Source organism: Pogona vitticeps, chromosome 6 (genome assembly GCF_051106095.1).
Source record: "Pogona vitticeps strain Pit_001003342236 chromosome 6, PviZW2.1, whole genome shotgun sequence".
NCBI lineage: Eukaryota > Metazoa > Chordata > Lepidosauria > Squamata > Agamidae > Pogona > Pogona vitticeps.
The window spans coordinates 111543401-111565996 of NC_135788.1; the positions used below are offsets into that span (position 1 = coordinate 111543401).

General features: G+C 46.9%; 1 protein-coding gene across 5 annotated transcripts; it reads left to right on the forward strand.

Annotated features, from left to right (window-relative positions):
• The first annotated feature begins 963 nt into the window (after positions 1-963).
• PRR14 (proline rich 14) lies at positions 964-20983 on the forward strand. Of its 5 annotated transcripts, XM_078377107.1 has the most exons (13): positions 964-1076; positions 7965-8166; positions 8277-8547; positions 10180-10310; positions 10414-10657; positions 10785-10834; positions 11252-11346; positions 14322-14689; positions 14846-15048; positions 15981-16095; positions 16234-16340; positions 18700-18771; positions 19815-20983. In XM_078377107.1, the coding sequence occupies exons 2-13, from the start codon at positions 8069-8071 to the stop codon at positions 20065-20067; spliced, it is 2007 nt and encodes a 668-aa protein (XP_078233233.1). In that variant the 5' UTR covers positions 964-1076; positions 7965-8068; the 3' UTR covers positions 20068-20983. The 5 variants fall into 5 exon arrangements, with proteins under 5 accessions (XP_078233233.1, XP_072832961.2, XP_072832963.2 ...); XM_072976860.2 differs by having other exon boundaries at positions 14322-15048; XM_072976862.2 differs by having other exon boundaries at positions 10183-10310; positions 14322-15048.
• Positions 20984-22596: the final 1613 nt, after the last annotated feature.

Sequence of the window (22596 nt, forward strand, 5' to 3'; positions counted from 1 at the left end):
CACCACCAGCTGTCCTGGCTGGGGTTTCTGGGAGTTGCAGTTCAAAAGCATCGGAGTAACAAAGGTTAAGAACCACTGGACTAGGAGCTTGAAAGTCGAGCATATCCTTATACCCTTAGAGTTTAATACTTGAGAACCATATCAAACTGTATATTCTCGAAGGCTTTCACGGCCGGGATCCGATGCTTGCTGTAGCTTTTTCGGGCTGTTTGGCCGTGTTCTTAAGGTTTTTCTTCCTAACGTTTCGCCCGTCTCTGTGGCCGGCATCTTCAGAGGACTGGAGTCGGAACTCTGTGCTCTGGTGTAGTTTGTGGGATATCAAACCACTTCTTCGGTTCCAGCGGGTTTTTTGTTTTGTTTTTTGCTTTATTGCACATAAGAAGAATTTGGGTTCTTCCAAGTGTTGGGTTGCACTCCCTCCCAATATTTTTTTAAAAAACGATTTTTATTTATAATATTTCTTTGGGGTTAGGATTTAATTCCAAAAGAGATGAACCTCTTGCAGCAATCGCGAATAAAATGCCAGGGATATTCCAAAGGCAGAGAGGAAATAATAGCCCAATATCGCACCTGCTAATCTTTATTTCACATCACGCTCCATCGCGCCAAGGCGGTCCCTTTAAATTTTCCATTTTCTCGCCCTCCCCTCCAATCGTGGCGCCCTTAACGGCTCCACCTAGGATCTGCCCTCAGTCAAAATGGTCACTTTTGTTGTTGTTGTTCTCGTGAGGGTTGCCCTTACCCAAGATGGCAAGTTTCTTCACTTCAGCGGGCGGCTCTTGTACCCTTACCTAAAAGGGCGCCCAGAGCGCTTGCCTTGCAACGCAGCTAGTTGACGATATATTTTTTTGCTCCCTTTTTTTGCCCTAAGTAGTGATGGCGACCCTTTCGCCACCCAACCTCGGCAAAGAAGCTTCGTGTCTATTGGTTGGGGGCAAAAGCAAGGCGCAACCCTATTGGACGGGCTGAGTCACGAGAAGGCTCGGGGTAGTGTCCCGGAGTTAGTTGGCGGAGGACTGGGGGGGTGGAAGGAGGAGGAGGAGGAGGAGGAAGAAGAAGAAGAAGAAGGGGCACGGGTGAGTTGGAGGGAGGGGCGGGAGGGGGAAAGGCGGGCACGAAGCAGGGGGTGGGGGGTTAATTTAATTTAATTTAATTGATTTGAGATACGGGCTTGTATGTGTTTGTTTATTTCTTTGGGATGGAGGCGAACCCTGAGGAAACGAGGGCTGGAGGTGAGATCCCGGGGGATGTATGTTTTTTTTGGGGGGGGGGAGGTTGTGGGGACGCTTCGTGGCGGGACACGAAGAAGGATGTTGATGGGTGGAGGGCGAGGCAAAGAGGCGACTAGAGAGCCTGGCAAGGATGCCTGGAGCCCATGGAGAGCTGGAAAGGGACCTTCCAGGAGAAGGGAAGAAGGGGGGAACTTTGGGGGAGGGAAAGATTGGGGGTGGGGTGGGGTGGGGGGGCGTGCAAAAAAAGAGAGAGCAGGATGGGCGTGGAGATCCGTGCGGCCGTTGGGAAGCGCATCGGGCGTTACCTGGGGAGTTGCTGTGGGTGAAGGTGGGTCTCAGCCAAGAGAGAGGTTTGGGGTGGGGAGAGGAGGGCGCTTGAGTCGGGGAGAAGGGCCACAGGATCCCCCCTCCCCTCCCCAGGCATGGGCATCATTCTCTCGAGCCCCTGCACCTCAGCCAGGAGCGATCCTCCCGTCCGGCACCCGTTGCTGCTCTTCGCTCCAGATGCCCGGTGCAAAAAAGACGCTGGCCAGCAGCTGGAAGGAGCAACGAAAACCGCCTGATCTGGATCTGGATCTGACTCAGAGAAGGGACAGGGCTACTACCCCCAATGGGCAAGGTGGGGGCTCCGTGGCTAATCTTGCCTAAACTGCCGCCTCCCGCCCCCTTCCCCCAGGTAACACTATAAGAAAAGGTGAGCTGGTAGGAGGAAGAACTGGGGCAAGGAGATGCGGGGGGGGCGCGCGCACGGAATAAATGGGAGCACTTGATACTTACAGATTAGGGGGATGTGGGTAGCAGGTCGCCTCCGAGAGAAGAAGAAATGTTTATGATGCTAAATTTTGAAGCAGCATGATTGGACTTGGAGCCTGGCAGGTGAGGAAATGATTAGTTTTTGCACTGCAAAAGATGGCAGTATAGGGGTGGAGTTGCTTTCAGGAGCTGGAAAAGGGATAGAGGTTATACAGCCTTTGAACTTGGATTTACTCTATAAGCTGTGAAACTGTGTGACTGGGTAGAGACAGAGCATAGGAAAATTTATCCTTTGGACTTGCATCTACAAATCACATCCAAATCCTCGGCTAGGAGATCCCTAGAGTTCTAATCCCCAAAATAACTTTTCTCATGCTTTGGCTTGATAAAGGAGAGATGGGGTATAATTTTCCCCACACTTTTTCTCTAAAATTCATTTCATTTCCAGGGAAATGGTACTGAACCAGCACTAAAACTGATTTTAGGACAGATCTTTTAAATTATATTTTACTCAGATTTAGTATGATTGGCACTTCCTTCCCCCCCCATCCCTAGTTGTTGTTTAGTCTTTAAGTCGTGTCCGACTCTTCGTGACCCCATGGATCAGAGCACACCAGGCCCTCCTGTCTTCCACTGCCTCCTGGAGTGGGGTCAAATTCATGTCGGTCACTTTGATGACCCTGTCCAACCATCTCATCCTCTGTCGTCCCCTTCTCCTCTTGCCTTCACACTTTCCCAACATCAGAGTCTTTTCCAGGGAGTCTTCTCTTCTCAGGAGATGGCCAAAGTATTGGAGCCTCAGCTTCAGGATCTGTCTTTCCAGTGAGCACTCAGGATTGATTTCCTTCAGAATGGATAGGTTTGTTCTCTTTGCAGTCGACTCACAAGACTCTCCTCCAGCAATGCAATTCAAAAGCATCCATTCTTCGGTGGTCAGCCTTCTTTATGGTCCAACTCTCACTTCCATACATTGCTGGTGGAAAAACCATAGCTTCGACTATGTGGACCTTTGTTGGCAAGGTGATGTCTCTGCTTTTTAAGATGCTGTCTAGGTTTGTCATTGCTTTCCTCCCAAGAAGCAGGCGTCTTTTAATTTCGTGGCTGCTGTCACCATCTGCAGTGATCATGGAGCCCAAGAATATAAAGGTTGTCAATGTCTCCATCTTTTTCCCTTGTTTGCCAGGAGGTGATGGGTGTGGTGGCCATGATCTTTTTTTGGTGTTGAGCTTCAGACAATTTTTTGCGCTCTCCTCTTTCACCCTCATTACAAGGTTCTTTAATTCCCACTTCACTTTTTGCCATCAGAGTGGTATCATCTGCATATCTGACGTTGTTGATATTTCTTCCGGTAATCTTAATTCTGGCTTGGAATTCATCCAGTTCTTTCGCATAATGTATTCTGCATATAAGTTAAATAAGCAGGGGGACAATATACATCCTTGTCGTACTCCTTTCCCAATTTTAAACCAATCAGTTGTTCCATATCCAGTTCTAAATGTTGCTTCCTGTCCCACATATATAGATTTCTCAGGAGGTAGATAAGGTGGTCAGGCACTCCCATTTCTTTAAGAACTTGCTATAGTTTGCTGTGGTCTACACAGTCAAAGGCTTTTGCGTGTTCAGTGAAGCAGAAGTAGACTTTTTCTGGAACTCTCCGGCTTTCTTCATAATCCAGTGCTAGTTAGCAATTTGGTCTCGAGTTCCTCTGCCCCTTCGGAATCCAGCTTGTACTTCTGGGAGTTCTCGGTCCACATACTGATGAAGCCTACCTTGTAGGATTTTGAGCATAACCTTGCTAGTGTGTGAAATGAGTGCTGTTGTACAGTAGTTGGAGCATTCTTTGGCACTGCCCTTCTTTGGGATTGGGATGTAGACTGATCCTTTCCAATCCTCCGGCCACTTGTCAGTTTTCCAAACTTGCTGGCATATTGAATGTAGCACCTTAACAGCATCATCTTTTAAGATTTTAAATAGTTCGACTGGAATGTCATCACCTCCACTGGCCAAGTTGTTAGCCAGGCTTTCTAAGGCCCACTTGACTTCACTCTCCAGGATGTCTGGCTCAAGGTCAGCAACCACACTATTCAGGTTGTCTGGGACATCCAGATCTTTCTGGTATAATTCCTCTGTGTATTCTTGTCACCTCTTCTTGATGTCTTCTGCTTCTGTGAGGTCCCTGCCATTCTCATCCTTTATCATATCCATCTTTGCACAAAATGTTCTTTCATATCTCCAATTTTCTTGAACAGGTATCTGTTTCTTCCCTTTCTATTATTTGCCTCTATTTCTTTGCAGTGTTCATTTAAGAAGGCCCTCTTGTCTCTCCTTGCTATTCTTTGGAAGTCTGCATTCAATTTTCTGTAACTTTCCCTATCTCCCTTGCATTTTGTTTCCCTTCTCTTACTATTTGTAAGACCTCATTGGACAGCCACTTTGCTTTCTTGCCTTTCCTTTTCTTTCGGATGGTTTTTGTTGCTGCCTCCTGTACAATGTTATGAGCCTCTGTCCATAGTTCTTCAGGCACTGTGTCCACCAAATCTAGTTCCTTAAATCTGTTCTTCACTTCCACTGTGTATTCATAAGGGATTTAGTTTAGATTATACCTGACTAGCCCAGTGGTTTTTCCTACTTTCATTTTAAGCTTGAATTTTGCTATAAGAAACTGATGATCAGAGCCACAATCAGCTTCATGTCTTGTTTTTGCTGACTGTATCGAGCTTCTCCATCTTTGGCTGCAGAGAATATAATCAATCTGATTTTGGTATTGTCCATTTGGTGATGTCCATGTGTAGAGTTGCCTCTTGTGTTATTGGAAAAGAGTGTTTGTGATGACCAGGGTGTTCTCTTGACAAAACTCTATTAGCCTTTGCTCTACTTCGTTTTGAACTCCAAGGCCAAACTTAACTGTTGTTCCTTTTCTCTCTTGTCTCCCTACTTTGGTATTTTAGTCCCATATAATGAGAAGAACATCTTTCTTTGGTGTCAGTTCTAGAAGGTGTTGTAAGTCTTCATAGAATTGGTCAATTTCTGCCTCTTCAGCATCAGTGGTTGGTGCATAAACTTGGATGACTGTGATGTTGAAAGGTCTGCCTTGGATTCGTATTGAAATCATTCTATCTTTTTTGAGATTGTATCCCAGTACAGCTTTTCCCACTCTTTTGTTGACGAGGGCTACTCTATTCCTTCTATGGGCTTCTTGCCCACAATAGTAGATATGATAATCATCTGAATTGAATTTGCCCATTCCCATCCATTTTAGTTCACTGATACCCAGGATGTCAATGTTGATTCTTGCCATCTCCTATTTGACCACATCCAGCTTACCAAGGTTCATAGATCTTACATTCCAGGCCCCTATGCAGTTTTTTTTCTTTGCAGCATTGGACTTTCCTTTCACTTCCAGGCAGGTCCACAGCTGAGCATCCTTTTGGCTTTGGCCCAACCACTTCATTACCTCTGGAGCTACTTGTACTTGTCCTCCACTCTTCCTCAGTAGCATGTTGGACGCTTTCCAACCTGAGGGGCTCATCTTCCAGTGTCATATCTTTTAGCCTTTTGTTTCTATTCATGGAGTGTTATTGGCAAAGATTCTGGAGTGGCTTGCCAGTTTCTGCTCCAGGTGGGTTGCGTTTAGTCAGAACTCTCCACTATGACCTGTCCATCTTGGTGTCCCTGCACGGCACAGCGCATAGCTTCTCTGAATTATTCAAGCCCCTTCACCACGTCAAGGCAGCAATCCGTGAAGGGGAATCCCTAGTACTCACTTGGTATAAATGGCCAGAAATTGAATCCATCAGCCAAGATGATTAAAGGTTTGAAAATTTTCCTTTTTGGAAGTGCTGTTCCTAGAATCAGTCAGCATAGCTGCTGGTGATTGTGACTAGAGAGTTTTCAGAGCTGCAACTCATAAAATCCAATTCTAATGTCCACCCCCCCTCCAAGCTATGAAGGTAGGTAAGATATGTTGTCAGCCTGGGGAAAAAAATCTGCTTCTATACCCGGTTGGTGTTTCCATAGCAAAAGGTGGTGGTGGGAAGATAGCTGCACAGTTCAATTGTGAAGAATAGATTTTAAAGTCTCTTGAGATGGAAATTACTTGGACAGGAGAGATTCTAGCATCTTGATTGAGAAAGAAATAGCAGGACTGCTTCTGAGCTGTTGATCTGAATCTTGGGTTGAGATTGACTAGTATCACTACCAACATCAGCATCAGCAAGATACATGCTGCCTGTTCTGGTTTGCCTCTGCCCACTACAGCTCATCATGACTCACTGGCTTTTTGTTATGTTAGTTCCTGTTGTGCAGCACCACTTAGCTTCCTCTTCTTCTCTTCTCATGGGCTTCTTGGATGTTCTTACCAGCTGTATGTTTTAGATGAACCCTCTTGTAAAAGTGGGGGATCTATGCCCCTCCATATATCAACAACCCACCTATATACAGGGAGGGTCTACCCTTCTTCCTGAATCAAATTTCCGTGGGGAATGATAACGAAGAATGGAACGTTCGGGGAGATGTTTGGCATGTGCAGACTCAAATCTTACAACATGTTGGCCCATGTATGGTGGGATTTTTAAAACTCCTGTGGGATTTTTAAAACTGTGTATCTCCTGTGGGATTTTTAAAACTGTGTAAGGTTTTTTTTTTTTTGGGGGGGGGGAGCAATTTAGTTTCTGCACTGCGTTGTTTACTGTATAGGTTGGTGATTTTCCATATTTTTTAATTTCCTCCCTCCCAGCCCCCAAAGTCAGCATCTAGGAAGTGCCTGCCAAGTTGTCTGCATCTCACTGGACTGATATGCTTATGGAAACAATTCCGATTTGTTCCGGGAAACTTTTCTGCCCCAATTTTTGCATTATTAGCCTGGTGATGTTTGGACAGCCCCTTAGGGATGGAAGGCAGATTTTGATTTTCACTAAAATGCTATTTACATACCTTCTAATGATTTGTAATTGCCCTTTCTTAGGGGAAGCATAATTAGCCCCCTCCTTCCTCGCATTGTCCTTCCTCCCATGTCTTTGGAGGAACAAATATTTGAGGCAGCAAGATTTCCAAATGTCATTGGGGTAGTTAGTACTTCCGTGACCTGGAACACATCAAGGCTACAATTCTTATGCAGTTGCTGGGAATTAAGTCCCAAGGGACTCAATAGAGCATACTTACAAATAGAGATGTGTAGGATTGTTGTGTAAATCCCTTATTTGACTTATATTCTACGTCCTAGCACTAGGATCAAAGGCAGTGTACAACAAGCAGAAAAGAACTTAGAAAAAAAATATTTTTCAAAGCCCCACTGCTTAGACCAGAAGTAACTGTGAATGACGTCCCTGTTGTTAAGGAGCCAAACTATGTTCTTTACACTGAAATATGAAAAAGTTAGTTTTTTTGACTACTGACTGTCTTGGCTGGTGTAGTCCAGAAACTGTAGTCCGAAAAAGTAACTGCTCCTATCTCTGAACTTCCATTAGTAATTGTGAAAATATATTCCAGCATTTGTCTAGAATATATTCTAGAGAGATGGTTTTTGTATTCTTTATCACAGTGGCACATGATTAAATCTATGAACAACAGCAAGATGACCATATAGTAGTAGTTTCATGCTGTTTTCTCTTAGAGAGATGCCACCTTTCCAGATATTTGGTGCAAGAGAATATTTTCCTATATACTGTATTTTAATCTCAGTTTAAGATCTTCAGTGCTTCAGCTCTGTTGTGTATTTGGCACTGAATGAGTTTTGTACTGTGGCATATTGGCTGCTAACTTGTTTAGTCTTTATGTGTATGGAATTCCAATTGAGGAATTCCATACTACAAGGCATATATGATCAATATATTGGCAGATTGCTACTTGGAGTTCAATGCGTATCAGTTTATTACGTATGTTTTAAGAACTTTCCCTCCCCAATGGTATTTTATTGCCATTTCCCATACTATTAATTGGGTGGTACAATCTGAATAATTGTATTTATCTCCCTGTTTCCAGTGCAGAGAGGTGAGGAATGAAAACTTGGTGGGCCACTGTGGGGTGGCCACCGCATCTCTGATCCCAAGGGAAGTGGGAGTTCCTCACTTTTCCTGAGGCCAACCATGGAGTGTCCAATTCTGGATGGAACCTCCCAAGAAGACCCCCCTCCAGTATCAGCCCTTGAGAGACAGATCAGGCGACGAAAGATCATCATATACAGGTTAGAGGACAGCAAGAGTATTTTTCCTGAAAATTCCAAAAGGAGAAGGGAATGAGGAGCTGCTATGGTGCCTTGAGTGTCCCTCCACATCATTTCACATTTTTTTTCAGACCCGGCACAGAGGAGCAAGGATCCCCCATCCTACGGCAGAAGCCTCAAGACAGAGGTGGAACATCTCCCCTGCCTTGTGGGGATGTGGGGCAGTCACCCAACAAGAGGCAGCGACTTCAGCAGGGCTCACCCCCAGGGAGGGAGAAGAATGATGGGAGCCCTGGCGGCAGGGTGGGAGAGACCCTGTGGCGTGTGGCTTCTCCCATGGAGAAGAAGCAACGGAAGGTGCTGGCGGTTGACCTGGAGGACTTTTCTACCACCCAAGTGCCTGTAAGGATGCCATAGGGAATGTTGCCAGGCTGTGGGGTGAGGTCATAACGGGGTATGCTGGCACCACTTTTGAATTAGAGGTCCCTATAGAATGGGGGTCAAAGGATTCCTAATTCCTTTGAAGTGGCATCCAGTTGATTTTTACCAAAGGAGGAAAGATTACTGTTAAAAGCTAGTGAACTGAGGAAATCTGTTCTTTTTGGCTTTTGCTTGTTGAGTTAACATTATTCTTGTTACGTGAAACCCAGCATAGTGGAGGGGATTGAGAGTCAGGCTAGGACTCAGAATATGTTTTTTTCAGATCCTTACTTGGCCATGAAACTCACTGGAGGATAACAATAGAAAACTGCTCCTTGAATATCTCTCATACCTTAAAAAGCCTATTAAGTTTGCCATAAATTGATTTGATAGCATGTAACAAAGATGAAAAAAAAGTTGTTTAATAAAAAACATGTCTCATTATGTCCCATATTTAAACATTGGTTTTAAGTGATCTTTTAAAAACTAACATCTGCTCAAAATTACAAATATGGCTGAAATAATCCAAAGTGATATAAAAAGAAAGAAAGAAAAAAAGACCTACGAAATGTAATTGTTAATTGTAACAATTGTGAATTAGCAATTCCGCTAACACCTTCAGCGGCAGTGGCCTCGCTCATCTTTCCGATCACTCGCAGAGCGCCGCTCTCTTCCCGCTCGGCTGGCCACTCGGCAGCCATGCAGGGAGACTCGTCCTCCCTCTCCCTGCTTGGAGTGGCTAGCCGAGCAGGAAGACAGCGGCGCTCCGGGAGTGATTGGAAGGATGAGCGAGGCCGCTGCTGGACGCCTGAGTGGATGGTCAGGGCCCCAGGGGCTGGACCCTCGTTAAGTCCAGCTGTGCGGGGATATTCATATTTTTCATAAGGGGTATTTGTATTCATATACAAATACCCCCATCTCTAATCAGGATACATAAAGTGTATTACATCCAGGTGTACCTGCATATTAATTACTCTGAAATGGAGGCTGGTGTGGGTGCCCCTTCCATCTCCAGGGCAATGGGTGCTTATAAAAAATAGACATTTTGCAGTGGTGGCATCCCCAAAGAGGCTTTGCTTAGTAGCTATTCAGTAATCTTTCTTTTTGTGGGAGATTTTTTAAAGACACAGTTTTAGTCCTGCTAACAGTTTGAGGCCACTTTTTATACTTCGTTTCAGCTCATTTTACTTTATTTTAATTATTTGGTATTTACATGTTAGCTACCTTGTTTTTTACATATATACAGTAAATCTCCTTCCTAGTATGACTGAAGGAAGGTATAAGACTATTTCTAATATAAATCAACCTCCTTGCCCATCAGAAAGAATTCGTATGGGAGCGAAGGGAGCAGTTCCTTAATTTATCCCTGATGCATTTCATTTCCCATTATGCTGTACGCCACTAGATCAGGAGAATTGTGCCTGGTTATGCTATCTTGCATGGTCAGGATCTAGTGAAATCTTCCGGTTTAAATACCCATGAATGTCTCCATGGATAAAGTGCCTTTTGTAAGCAAGCTTATGGAGGAAAAGAAAGTTAAGGCTTCTGACCCTTCTTGTTGTTAAGCTGTTTGACACTTGGGCTGTGTCTCTCTCTCTCTCTCTCTCTGCCCAGCAGGATCTACAAGGGTGCTCATCCTCTCAAAGACCTACTGTGCCTCCTTACACAAACTCCAACCATGCAGGGACTTTGATGGAAGACAGTGCCTCCTGGTCAGCAAAGAGCCAAAGTAGTACCGCGTACAGGTGAGCACTGGTCTATGAGACCGGAAAGGTGGGTTGACTCGGTGTACGGGATCTCCCATGAAAACGGCTGTCTTTCTTTCTTACTCCCTTCCCTTTCGGCCAGATCATCTCCTCCCGAGTTGGGCTCTCAGGAGAAGTTGGCTCATGCGTGTCGGCAGCTATGGGAGCAGAAGCTCTCTCCCCTTCGGAGCCATGAGTCCGAGCGCCTGCAGGTCAAGAGGCAGCGTCTGCAGAAGGGCTTGTCCCTACCCGGCAGTGTTGAGGGGAACAGGGCTTCCCCACCGACAAAGGCTCCTCAGCAAATCTTGACCATCCGAGTGGAGGACCCTTCGCCGGACCAAGTCCTGGTGAGTTCCTTTGTGGGAGGCAACCACGGAAAAGGCGCTGGCGTGCTGGGCAGTTCATGCAGAGGGAGTCTTGAGAGTGGGGTGGATTGGTCCGTGTTTCGGTTCAGACCTCTTTTCTCGCTGGCAGGATGCCGGCGCTGGCAAGGAGCAGCTGGAGACCTCCCCACCCCCTTATCGGTGAGTGCTTTGCCCACAAAACCAGCCCAGGTGTGGAATTGGCTGTGCTTCCCCTCTTCCACTGCACCCGTGCCTTCAGGAGGCGGCCAGGGATGCAGCAAGAAAACCGACCAGCTTCAAGGGTTTGCTTCGATGCTTCTTCTACCATCCCAACATCCCTTGGGCCATTTTCCTACTGACAGAAAGGCTGACTTCTGCCCTGCCTTCCTCTATCGCAGGCTTTCTTTAACTGGGACTTTTTAGATGTACTGGCTTGCAGCCCCCATCCTCCTCATCCAGCAGTACAGACCAGAAGGCTCATGGGTGTTGTAAGTCAGAAGGACACCACGTTGGAGGAGGCTGCTTTAGAATGTCCTGCTCCGAAGGGACAAAAGAGGCTGCCGCCTGTCACTCTCCCATGTTTTTGCTCTTGTTCAGGAGTGATCAGCTGACACTGCCTTGTCGACCATCTTCTCCAAATGTGGAAAAGCTGACCCCTTCAGACCCGTCCTGTGAGCACAGCCAACGAACAGGTGAGTGAGTTTGTGAATCCGTGAGTGCAAGGTGGTATGTCATGAATGTACAAACGTTTCTTTGCATGTGTGTAAATTTCCTGGGCTTTCATGTGTGTCTCACAGGCCTAAAACTGCTAGTTCCCAATGGTGCAGATTAATTGAAACGGTGAGATTTGCCTCCATGTGGATGTACAGTGGTGCCCCGCATAGCGACGATAATCTGTGCAGCAAAAATTGTCACTATATGGATTTGTCGCTATGCAAAAAAAAAAGCCCATAGGAATGCATTAAAACCCGTTTAATGTGTTCCTGTGGGCAAAAAATTCACCTTTAAGCGAAAATCCTCCATACGGCCGCCATTTTCGCTGCCCGGTAAGCGAGGAATCTGGGCGAAAACACAGCGGGTGGCCATTTTTTTTACCCGGCGGCCATTTTGGAACTGCTGATCAGCTTTTGGGAAATCATCGCTATGCGAAAATCGGTAGGTGAAACAGCTTACCGATCATCGCAAAGCGATATTTTCCCACTAAAAACATCGCAATGCCATCGCAAAAACGATCGCAAAAAATTGTCGCTATGCGGATTCGTCATTAAACGGGGCGCCCGTTAAGTGAGGCACCACTGTATTAAGAGCTGCTGGGTAGCTCTATGGTTTTGGTCTCTGGCTGCAGAACCAGATGTTGGGAGTTCAGTTCCCCGTTCTGCCTCCTTGACAGGGGTTGCATCTGATGGATGCCTTAGGATCAGCCGTAGGATCCCTTCCAGCTCTGCAGTTCTGAGATTGAGTGGAATCAGTCTGCTTGGATGTAGCAATTGGGTTGATGCCATACAACATAGGGAACGCTTGGCACACTTCAGTTTTGCAGATGAGTTCTCTGTACATTGTGGTATTTATTTACAGGAGGTCCTTCTTTCTTTTCTGCCATTTAAAACTTCAAGGCAATTTTACAGACATGTTCGAACATGGTTCTTTTCGGTGGGGACAGGATTCTCCGTTCTGGGGCAAGTCAGTCCTTCTCTTGATGGTGGTGTCAGAAAGATCAGTGCCTAATGGCATTGTCTGTGTTATGTTGCTAATCCAGAAGAACAAACAACACATCCTTTTTGGGATTGCTAGCCCCACCTTTTACAACCAGATGTTCTCTGGATATGATGGGCTACACCTCCCATCATCCTGGTTAGCTGAGGATGATTGGAATAGTCCGCAGAACAGCTGCAAGATGGTGCTTCAACGTGAGAGACAAAGGCAAAGGGGGAGTATTTGGAGAAAAGGAATAAGGAGGAATGGGGGCTATTATAACAGTATGCTTATCTGAACAGTGTGCCATCTGAACTGTACGAAAGCAAGTTAAATAGAGAGAACAGACCACAGACACCTCCACGTCACGATGAATTGGAAATGAGTGGAAGGAATGGGTGTTCCCTAGTTTCCATGAAATGTTGTTGGGCAAAGACTGCTGACTTTTATGGGGTGCATAGTCAAGTCACCAGTATTCTTTTTCTTAACCTTGATCGGGATTTTCCCCAAAAGATCTTTTTATTTGTCTATTTGTAAAACGCCCAGAAAACCTGGGTTGCTGGATGATCTAAAAGTGCAGGCCATAGTAAAGAAACAAAGCAAATGGTCTGCAAATCATTCAGGCTGAATAGAAGTATTTTTTTTCCTTCCTTTTCTGAACCCTAAGTTCCAAGATCTAATATTACAGTGGGTCTTAGTCTTAGTACAGGAATAGGCAAAGGGCAGCCCTCCCATCTGCTGGCTGGGTCAGATGGGAGTTGCAGTCCAACAATATTTGGAGGGCTAAAATTTGCCTGTCCACTTAAAAACAAATAAGAATAGCTGGTGAAAGACAATTGTTCAGGTGAGCAAACAGGGAAGTTGAATACCTGTTGTTGCTTTTAGTTGAAAGGAATGCTTGTCCTTTGAGTCAAAGTTTAGAAAAGTTATGCTGTTGGGATACAGCTCCCTGAATTCAAGAGACAACTTTTCTGAGCTCACTGGGTGTTCTTCAGTAGAAATTCAAAAGTCACTAGAAACCCTGGATGCTGAATAGCTAAATCAATGAGCTGGCAGGGTGGTCCCTAATCTGAATTGAGAAGCAGAGCAGATTGGGCTTTCGGGCATCCAAGGGTTCCCAACCCCACCTCAGCTGGGACCACTATTTCCTATTTTATCTAGAGCTGCAAATGCTCTCCCAGGTTCTTGAGTCACTTTTGCCGTCTAGCGCAGGTGAAGCTGAAGCCTAAGAAAGCATGTAGAGGCCACCCAGACAGAGGGGAGCTGGTGCTTTCGGGTCGCTCGTGACCACTCCACCCAGAGGCATGAAGGCTAAGAGGGCATGCCGAGATCATATGACCAAGTGACTGAAGAAAGTCTTATGGTTTTGAAAGCCCTGAACAATCTGTGTGCTGCTTCCTGAGGGACCACCTTCTCTCTTGTAGGCTGTTGTGTATCTAAAGCTGCTGAGAAAGGCCACCACATCTCTTTGAATTCCACTCTGCGGTTGTATCACGTAAGGGCCTTTAGCTCTGTGGCACCCACAGTGTGGAATCGTCTCCCCTCACAAACTCGACACGCCTCCTACAATTTTTTAGTTTTGGACCCTTGTTGTAAACATGCCTATTTTTCCAGGCCTTCCCATTATAGGTCAGCCTAACCTTCATCTCAAGGATGGCCTAAAGATCATATGTTAATATGTGTGTCTTGTCCATTTGTGCACGTGGTCTAGTTGTATGTTGTGTTTACTTGATGTCTTATTATGCTTCTGTGTCGTGCTTTGAATTGTTCAGGTCTAAGCAGCTTATAAATCCTTACCAATCAACCAAGAGGAATGTTTACAGAAAAGCATCTTTCCCTCACTTAGGGCCCTCGGTTATCCTCCACTATGCTTTCTGGGGATGATGGGAACTCAGGAAGTCTGTTGTAACGGAATGGCAACCAACCACTCCTGTCTTCCTTTTCTTTAGTGCTGTATTTTATTCCCTCCCCACAGACGTGCTGCCTGAAGCTGCTGAAGCGCCCTCCTCCTGGCCCCCTTCGACGTCTGCTCTTCTGCGTCCGTCAGTGGTCCCCCGTTTCAGGCCTTGGAGCCTAGCTCCAGTCCTACAGAGCATGCGTTCAAAACTAGAGGCCTTTGCTGACATCTTCCTGAGCCCGTCCAAGCCTTCCGCCCCGTCCTCTGAGGTGCCATCTTCCCTGCTGCCTTGCCTTCAGGGAAATGCGGACCAGACCACTAATCAGTCGGGAACCCCGCGCCGAGGAGTCAACATTGAGGTGAAAATAGCCATTTCAGAACCACGGCCCCGGAAGAGAAGTTGTCTCTGCGCGGAGGAGGAGGAGGAGGAAACCGGCAGCGTGGTGGTGAGTGGGCGGCCTCCCATCCGCCAGTGGCGCTTGAATGAAGGGGATCCAGAGCCGCAGCTTCAGCCCCGCCTCGGACGTAGCTTCTCCTGCCCTGATTTCCCCGGGTCCCGTTCCTGGCAAGCGTCTCCGGTGGCCGTTTCCCCTTCCTTGCAGCTGCGACAGCGCCGGCACACCGTCTGCAGCCTGGAAGTGTCCCGGGAGCTGGGCTGTCCCACCCTGCCCTGCCTGCGTAAGGAGGTGTACCCTTTCAGCACCCCCCCTGCCCGCCTCTTGGCCCACGCCGCGCATTGTGAGAACAGCTCCTACTCTTCCCCTGCGCCTTCCTGCTGCCGTGAATCTGAAGCAACTCATTCCAGGTAAAATAAACACACCCACACACCTCTCCTTCCACTTCCTTTCCCCTCTTTACTTCTCCTTACCCCACTTCGCCCCCTGAAGCTGTCTGCTGCTCCTCAGATGTGTTGTAGTGACTGGCTTTCAGGCAAGCCTGTCTTTTAAGTTAGAGTTTAAAAATATGCTTTTTGCATTCCGGTTCTTAGAATAATTCAGTCTTCACCTGGGGAAGAGGTTATAGTTCAAGAAAGCAACTCGTTCAATCTCTTCTAAGGAGGCCTGAACAGTGCATACTTTCCTTTATTGCCTGGCTGTTGCTATCCCAGCTCCTCTCTTTTAAATAGATATATAACTTGCCTTTGCACAAAAGGTTTGGCTGTGAAGACTCATGTTGTTGTGGTACCACACACCTTTTGGGAGGCCTTCTAATCTGTACTCTCCAAGCAGGTTTTCCTCATCTTGAGTCCCCAGATGTTGCTGAACCACAACTCCCGTCTGTGGCCAAGAAGGCCTGTGGTTTTTCAAGGAAATGTAGTCCACCACCATCTAGGAACTCATGATTGGGGAAAACGGCCCCCAAGGGTCCTGTGCAACACCGTTGGCAAAGACATTTCCCTTGGACCCAGCCTGTGTGGATTACACCGAGCTCAAAGCACCAGAGGCCTGTCTCTCCATAGCCTTATCTCTGTTTGTTAACTATGGTGGTTGGGTGGGCCTTCTGCTTCTGCTCAAAGGCAGGAGGGTTTCGTTTTCCCCACAGCACTTCACAGGTCTCATTATGCTTTTTTTTTTTTTTGCCTTCAACGGTAGGTGGCCTTGCTCCCTCAGTTTGTTTTACTCAAAGTTACCTTCCTTGCCTTCCATTGGATTGATGAGTGAACATTTTCTGTCTGGGAATATCTAGTTCTCACTTTTATTTGTCTGTGTTGGGGTTTCCTCCCCTCTGTCCTCACAGGGACATCTCCCCTTCCACAGATGTTGGACAGAGGGTGCCCGGGGTTGGCCTGGGCATGGGTGACTCTGAGCTGGTCACGTCGGAGCAGATGATGCTTTCAGGGGACGAGATGAAGGTCAGTTGCTTCACAGCCCAAGGTCTCCCTCTAGAAAGTCTTGGGCAGAACGGGGCGGCTGTGGACGCTGGGCCTTTTGGTGTCTTTGTTTTCCCCTTGTGTCCTCTCAAGGCCATTCTTGATCTTCCTAAACTGCAGATCTCCCAGGACAACACCGTTGGGAAAGTATCCTGCATACGGATCCGCAAGACCCCAGCCAGGCAGCAAGCAAATCTCACTCCAATGGGGCTTCCCCGGCCTGTCAGGTTAGCTTTTCCCCAAAAGGGGCTTAGAATGGAATCACAAGGGGCAGGGGCTTTTTGCAAGACGTTAGAGTCTGAATTAGCCTGTCGGTGGTTTGACAGGTCAGATTCTCCATCGCTGGAAAGTGAGGTAGCTACATCCGTCAGCACCTTGGGTTTTTTTTTTTAAGGAGAAAGGTGGGATAAAAATATTTTAAATAAATATATAAATAATATTACTCCCCTGGAACAGATGAAAGCATTCAGCCAAGGCAGGCCAATTGTGGGTCTCCCTTTATTGCTGGACTCCCATCTCCCAGCATCTCTCACAGTTGGCTACACTAGCTGGAGCTGACAGGAACTGCAGGCTGATACGATTTGCCAGGGCACTGGTGACTCGTGCTGGTACTGTGGGAAGGATCTATGTGTATGTAGCGTATAATCTTAAAGAACTAGGACTCGGAAGAGCAAGGGCTGGGAACCCAGTGCTAGGACTAGGTCCTGCTACTCCTGATTGCCTCACCCCCCGGCCTGGTTAATCAAAGCAGCCAGGCCGACAACAACAGAATGGGCCACAGTAATAATAAATGAGTCTTTCCTTGAGGGTAGATTTCCATCTGCCCTCAAGGAGACACTCATTAGGCCCATAAGAAAGAAACCTAGTTTGGCGGCAGACGAAATTGGCAATTATAGGCCTGTTGCCAATGTTTCTTTCATGAGCAAAGTGGTTGAGAGGGTGGTGGCCGATCAGCTCCAGGCTCACCTGGACGAAACGGATGCCCTGGATCCATTTCAGTCGGGCTTCAGGCCGCGCCATGGTACTGAGACGGCATTGGTCGCCTTGTACGATGACCTGTTGAGGGAGGCCGACAGGGGCAAAATCTCCCTGCTGGTCCTCCTCGACATCTCAGCGGCCTTTGATACCGTCGGCCACGGTATCCTCCTGGGGAGGTTCTCTGAGTTGGGAATTGGTGGCTCGGCACTTGCCTGGCTCCGTTCCTTCTTTGGGGACCGTCCCCAGAGAGTTCAGCTTGGGGAGAGCGTCTCGGCCCCGTGGAGTCTCAATTGTGGGGTTCCACAGGGGTTGATTATCGCCCCAATGCTGTTTAACATCTATATGAGGCCGCTGGGTGGGGTCATTAGGGGATGTGGGGCTTCGTGTCATCAATATGCCGATGACACCCAGCTCTACATCTCCTTTTCACCAACTGCAGGTGATGCTGTCCTTTCCCTTCAGCATTGCCTGGGGGCCGTACTGCAGTGGATGCAGGAGAACGGACTGAGGCTGAATCCAGATAAGACGGAAGTTCTGAGGGTGGGTGCCCCCGTGGTAGGTGGCTTGGGTGGCTCTCTCACATTTGGGGGGACCACCTTGGCCGTGAAGAGTGGGGTCCGCAGCCTCGGCATATATTTGGACTCGACGCTCACCATGGAAACTCGGGTGGCGTTGGTAGTCCGCACCGCATTTTTCCATCTTTGGCGGATTGCCCGGCTGCGACCCTATCTCGACATGGGGGCGCTCACTACCTTGGTGCATGCGTTCGTAATCTCAAGATTAGATCACTGTAACGCGCTCTACGTGGGGCTGCCTTTGAGGCTGACACGGAAACTTCAGGTGGTGCAGAATGCGGCGGCCAGGCTCCTTACAGGAGTGAGAAAATATCAACACATCTCTCCAATGCTGGCCGCATTGCATTGGCTGCCCATCTGTTTCCGTGTCAACTTCAAAGTTTTAATGCTTACTTATAAGGCCCTAAACGGTTTAGGACCTCGATATTTGGCGGAACGCCTCCTCCCACCAAGGTCTACCCGGATCACCCGCGCGAGTCAGGAGGTGAGGCTGAGGAGCCTGATGCCGAGAGAGGCCCGGAAGGAGAAGACACGAAACCGGGCCTTCTCGGCGGTGGCTCCCCGCCTCTGGAACAATCTCCCTCTGGCGATTCGCGCGGCCCCCACGCTGGGCACCTTTAAAACCCAATTAAAAACATGGCTGTTTATTCAGGCCTCCCCTCCAGCCAACTCTTGATTTTTTCTTAATTTTCCTTTTTATCTTTACTGCTGTTCTTGTTTGATTATTATGTATTTGTCTATGTTTTATTACTGTATTTGATTTTATATTTGGAAGCCGCCTAGAGTGGTCCAGTGGGCCAGATAGGCGGGGTATAAATTAAATAAATAAATAAATAAATAAATAAATAAATAAATAAATAAATAAATAAATAAATAAATAAATAAATAAAGGGTAGCAAGCAAATCCTGGCTACTGTGAGGAAAGCATATTGTGAGGCATGGCATGCTTATATTCACTTGCGCTAAAGAAAATTCCCTTTTTCACACTGGCCCCAATATTCCTAGATGATGGCCTTCTCTTTCCTTTCCTCAGGTTGAATAAGAAAGAGTTCAGTCTGGAAGAGATCTACACAAATAAGAACTATCGCACACCCACAGAGAAGAGGTGAGATTCACTGTTGTGAATGTTATTGTGGCATGCACACTCTCCCTTGCTTTCTGTCCACTTGGGGCTGCATATCTTGGATTCTGTCTTCACTGCTTGCAAGCAGTGAACATAAGCGCCTGCAATCTGAACCTGTCTCTAAATGGGGTCTGGTTCATTTTAAAAAGGGGAGAGGTAAGGCGGTTCATGGAGTGATGGTTTAATTACTGGAGTGTTCCAGTAATTAAAGGTGAAGGGCACAGAGAGTAATGGCAGAACCCTGAGCATAGAGATTGTTTTGGGGCTGCACTGGAAGAAAAGAATACAGCTGACACATCAGACTATTTGTAGTGCTGACACTTTCTCCATATTGTGAGAATGATGTACAAATTACTTTGCTTGCGTTTGACTGAAATGTGCAGGTGATTTGTGGTTATTTGTCCTTTGCAAGGGTGGTGGCAGAGGGCTCTGATTCAGTACCTCAATTCCTACTCTGTATTTCATGGTCAGTCCTTCTATGGCTTCGGCTTTTTGTTAGCCTGTGGCTTAGACTGCTTACTGCAGCCTTGGAATTTTAACTCCCTTGCTAAAAGAGGGTGCTCTTCTTTTTTCTTGAGCATTTCTAGTGCTCAGGTCTGATAGAATTAATACTTAATACTTCACTCAGTAGTTAGTATGGTTGCATTGAAAAGGTAGTTTGGGGAGGGTTGTCTTACTACAGAGGCATTCTGATACACACACACACACACACACAAATTTGATCTTCTTAACTCTGCCACAAAGCACTTCTTTTATGCTTGGTTACTTTGCGGGATTCCTGACATACTCAATGTCTTCTGATTTCAATGGAATCTATGCCTTATATTCAAAACATACTGTGGATGTTATAGTTGTGGTTGCTCTTGTCTTGTGTGTTTCAGCTCTAAAATACCGGGAATGAAAACCCTTTTCCCATTATGTCTTCATTATTTGTAGCTTCTCCTTAAGCTAGGCCTGGTATATGGGGAGACCTGAGGATCTCACTGCCTTCTGCCTGATTTCCCACCTCTTTTCTCTTCTGCCAGGTCGTTTGAGACCATCTTTGAGGTGCCGCTGGAACGCAACGGGGCTCTCATTTTTACCAGCCAGCGCAAATTGAAGCGGGCCATGGAGTTTCGAGAAGGCGGCCTTCGCCGCAAGCAGCGCAAAGCCCGCGCTCGAGGGGGACGCAAGGCAGGAGGGCGACGGGCTCAGGCTCAGCCTCCCGAGCTGGAGGAGATGCTGCAGCAGCGGTTGGCTGAGCTAGATGCCCTGTTTGAACAAGAAGAAGAGCTCTGATCACAGCCAACATCTGTCCAGAGGAAAGGGCAACAACCCTGGGGGCTCTTGCTTTCTTTCTTCCCCCCCTCCAGCCTTCCCTTAACTAGTGAGAGGTTGGTTTGCTTCAAGCCACCAAGCCAACGTTACCACTCCAGGCTTCTATGGTTCACTTTATTCTCCATGCCTCCAATCAACTGATCTTCCCTGACTGTGGCTAAAATCTCCATTGAGCTGTGGAGGTTGCTACTAGGAAAATGGGGGTCAGGATTCACTTGGGGTCATCTGTCCAATCACTATGCTGCCTGCTTTGGCACCATGTCAGTCTCCTCTTGCTCAGTTCTCCAGCTTGTTCGCAGGAGGGGAGAGAACAATTGTGGTACCCAGGAGTTTCTGTACTTTGCACTTGGTCTCCTGCGCACAATCAGACCACCAGTGAGTGCCTTGCAGGGTACAGTTGAGGGGAGCATGTAGGTCCAGTGGTCTCTGCTCTCGTGCTGTCAGCTAGAGACTTAGCCCCTTGTGAGATGGCCCTGTCTGTGGGGAGTAGGTTGCCTACGTATGGGGGTTGCCGTCTCCTTCCAACCAAAATATGAACACAACAGGTCACCCGACAGAATGGATGGGACAAGATAAAGGAATTACGGGGAAGCAACAACAGGAGTGTATTTGTGAGGCTGGGAGGTGAAAGGTGGGGAAGAAGGAACGGTGTGTATCAAGAGAATGGGGAAATAGGTCTCTCCTCTCCCGTTGTTAAAGCCTGGGCAGTCAGCTGGAAATCCATTGAAGGTCTCAGTCCTGGATCGGGCCCCCAATGTTCCAAATTTAGATTAGATTGCAGAAATGGCTGTTAGGCATGAGGGGTGGTTTTTGTTTGTTTGCAGTTTTGTATTAATCTATATTTCTAATAAACTTATCAGCTTGGGGAGAAAAGTAACTTCCAACTTCCTGCGTAGACCTTTCCTTGTAATTTTAGTAAGATGGCCTTCAGTCTTATCTGAACAGAGAATCCACCTTTATAACCATGGAATGCCTCTTAGTTCTTAGATGCGATGTTTGGATCCAGAAGCATTGCAGGATAATAATGGGAAATACAGGTGCTTCACCTAGCATTTATCTGCATGGGGGAGAGGTTGGGGAAAGTTGGAATATTTTTTAATGGAAAAGAGACTGGTGGGAGCAGCCCAAATGTCCCTTCTGAGCTCTTTGGATTCTTGTCATTACCAAGCCTGGGAAAGTATTTTGCTAAAGGTGGGACAGAATGTTCTGGCACTGACAGATACAATACATGAAAGTTATTAGCACACAGTGACACACACACGCATATATATCTAATAAACTTAAGAACTTTGGGGGGAAAATATGCAACAACTCCTTTTTCCCCTTCTTTATCACCTTCATTATAACGATTTCCCCTGTTATTAGTTAACTGGAAATCACTTTTTCTTTTTCTAAGATATTCAGGATTTCTTGAGTAGTCTTTGTTCTAGTGTGCTTTGGGTAGCACTTAATTCCAGTGGGTATGTCCTCAACGAAAGTGTAAGTATTAGCCAAGTGCAACTTCATGTCCAGTCCTGATTCACACACCAGGAAATCCCCAGTGTTTATTATAATTATACTCTGAACCTGTTGCCCAATGGCAACACTTCAGGCCACAAGATATGTGGGAGTGTGGCATTGCCTTCCCCTTGATGCTTTGTGATTCCAATTATGGATAGCAATTGAACAACTGTGTGTTTGTGATTTGTTTTCTTCTCAGTTCTGCCTGATGAGGAATTAAGCTGTTGAGATGATTGCATATGTATAGCGCTATCTGGATGTGGTGCTTTGCTTTTTCTTTTGTCTCCATAGTTATAGAACACTACCATGTAATTGAAAAGTAGAAATGATTTATAATTTATTACATTATCTATTCAGAAGGCTCAATGGGGGGGGGGGTAACAAAAGATTTAAACCCATATTAAAAGGTGGTCACTTTAGCCAACCTGCCTACTTTAGTGGTGAGACAAACACTTTGGATCCTTTAGTGTCCCCAGTTTAGATTGTGCATCAGATCTTAAGAAATAATACTCTGCAGAAGTGTGGAGGAAAGCTATCCTTGCCAGGCAAGGAGGAATATTAAGAGTTGGCCCTTTGTCATCATTTGGCTTATACAGGATTAAACATTCTGTGCTTTGCCCAACAACGTCACATGGGGGTGCTATGACATCACTCCGTGAGGTGACTGGAGAGAGCTGCATGACATCACCCTGCCATGTTCTCCACGACACTATGGCGTCATCCCGTAAAGGACGGAAGTGACCCTCAAGAAGGGGTGGGGATTTCAGGGAACATCTCTTCCCCTCCAGCCTCCGGAGGCGGGGAAATGGAGGCCGACTGAAGGGACTATGTCCCCCTCAGCCGCTCTTCCGGCGGAGGGATTCTGTGGCTTCCATTGACACGATGGGAGGAGGGATCTGACGCTGTGGGAGGAGTTGCGTGCCGTGCGCAGAGTGGAAGGAGATCCGGTAGAGACAGCTAGGGGGAGAGAGAGAGAGACTCCGGGGGCCA

Excerpts from the sequence above, each read along its gene's own strand:
- PRR14 (XM_072976860.2), top strand. The coding sequence starts at position 8,069 with ATGGAGTGTCCAATTCTGGATGGAACCTCCCAAGAAGACCCCCCTCCA. Across the intron at positions 10,311-10,413 it reads CAAAGTAGTACCGCGTACAG|ATCATCTCCTCCCGAGTTGG; the intron begins GTGAGCACTGGT and ends CCTTTCGGCCAG. Across the intron at positions 16,341-18,699 it reads GGGCTTCCCCGGCCTGTCAG|GTTGAATAAGAAAGAGTTCA; the intron begins GTTAGCTTTTCC and ends TCCTTTCCTCAG.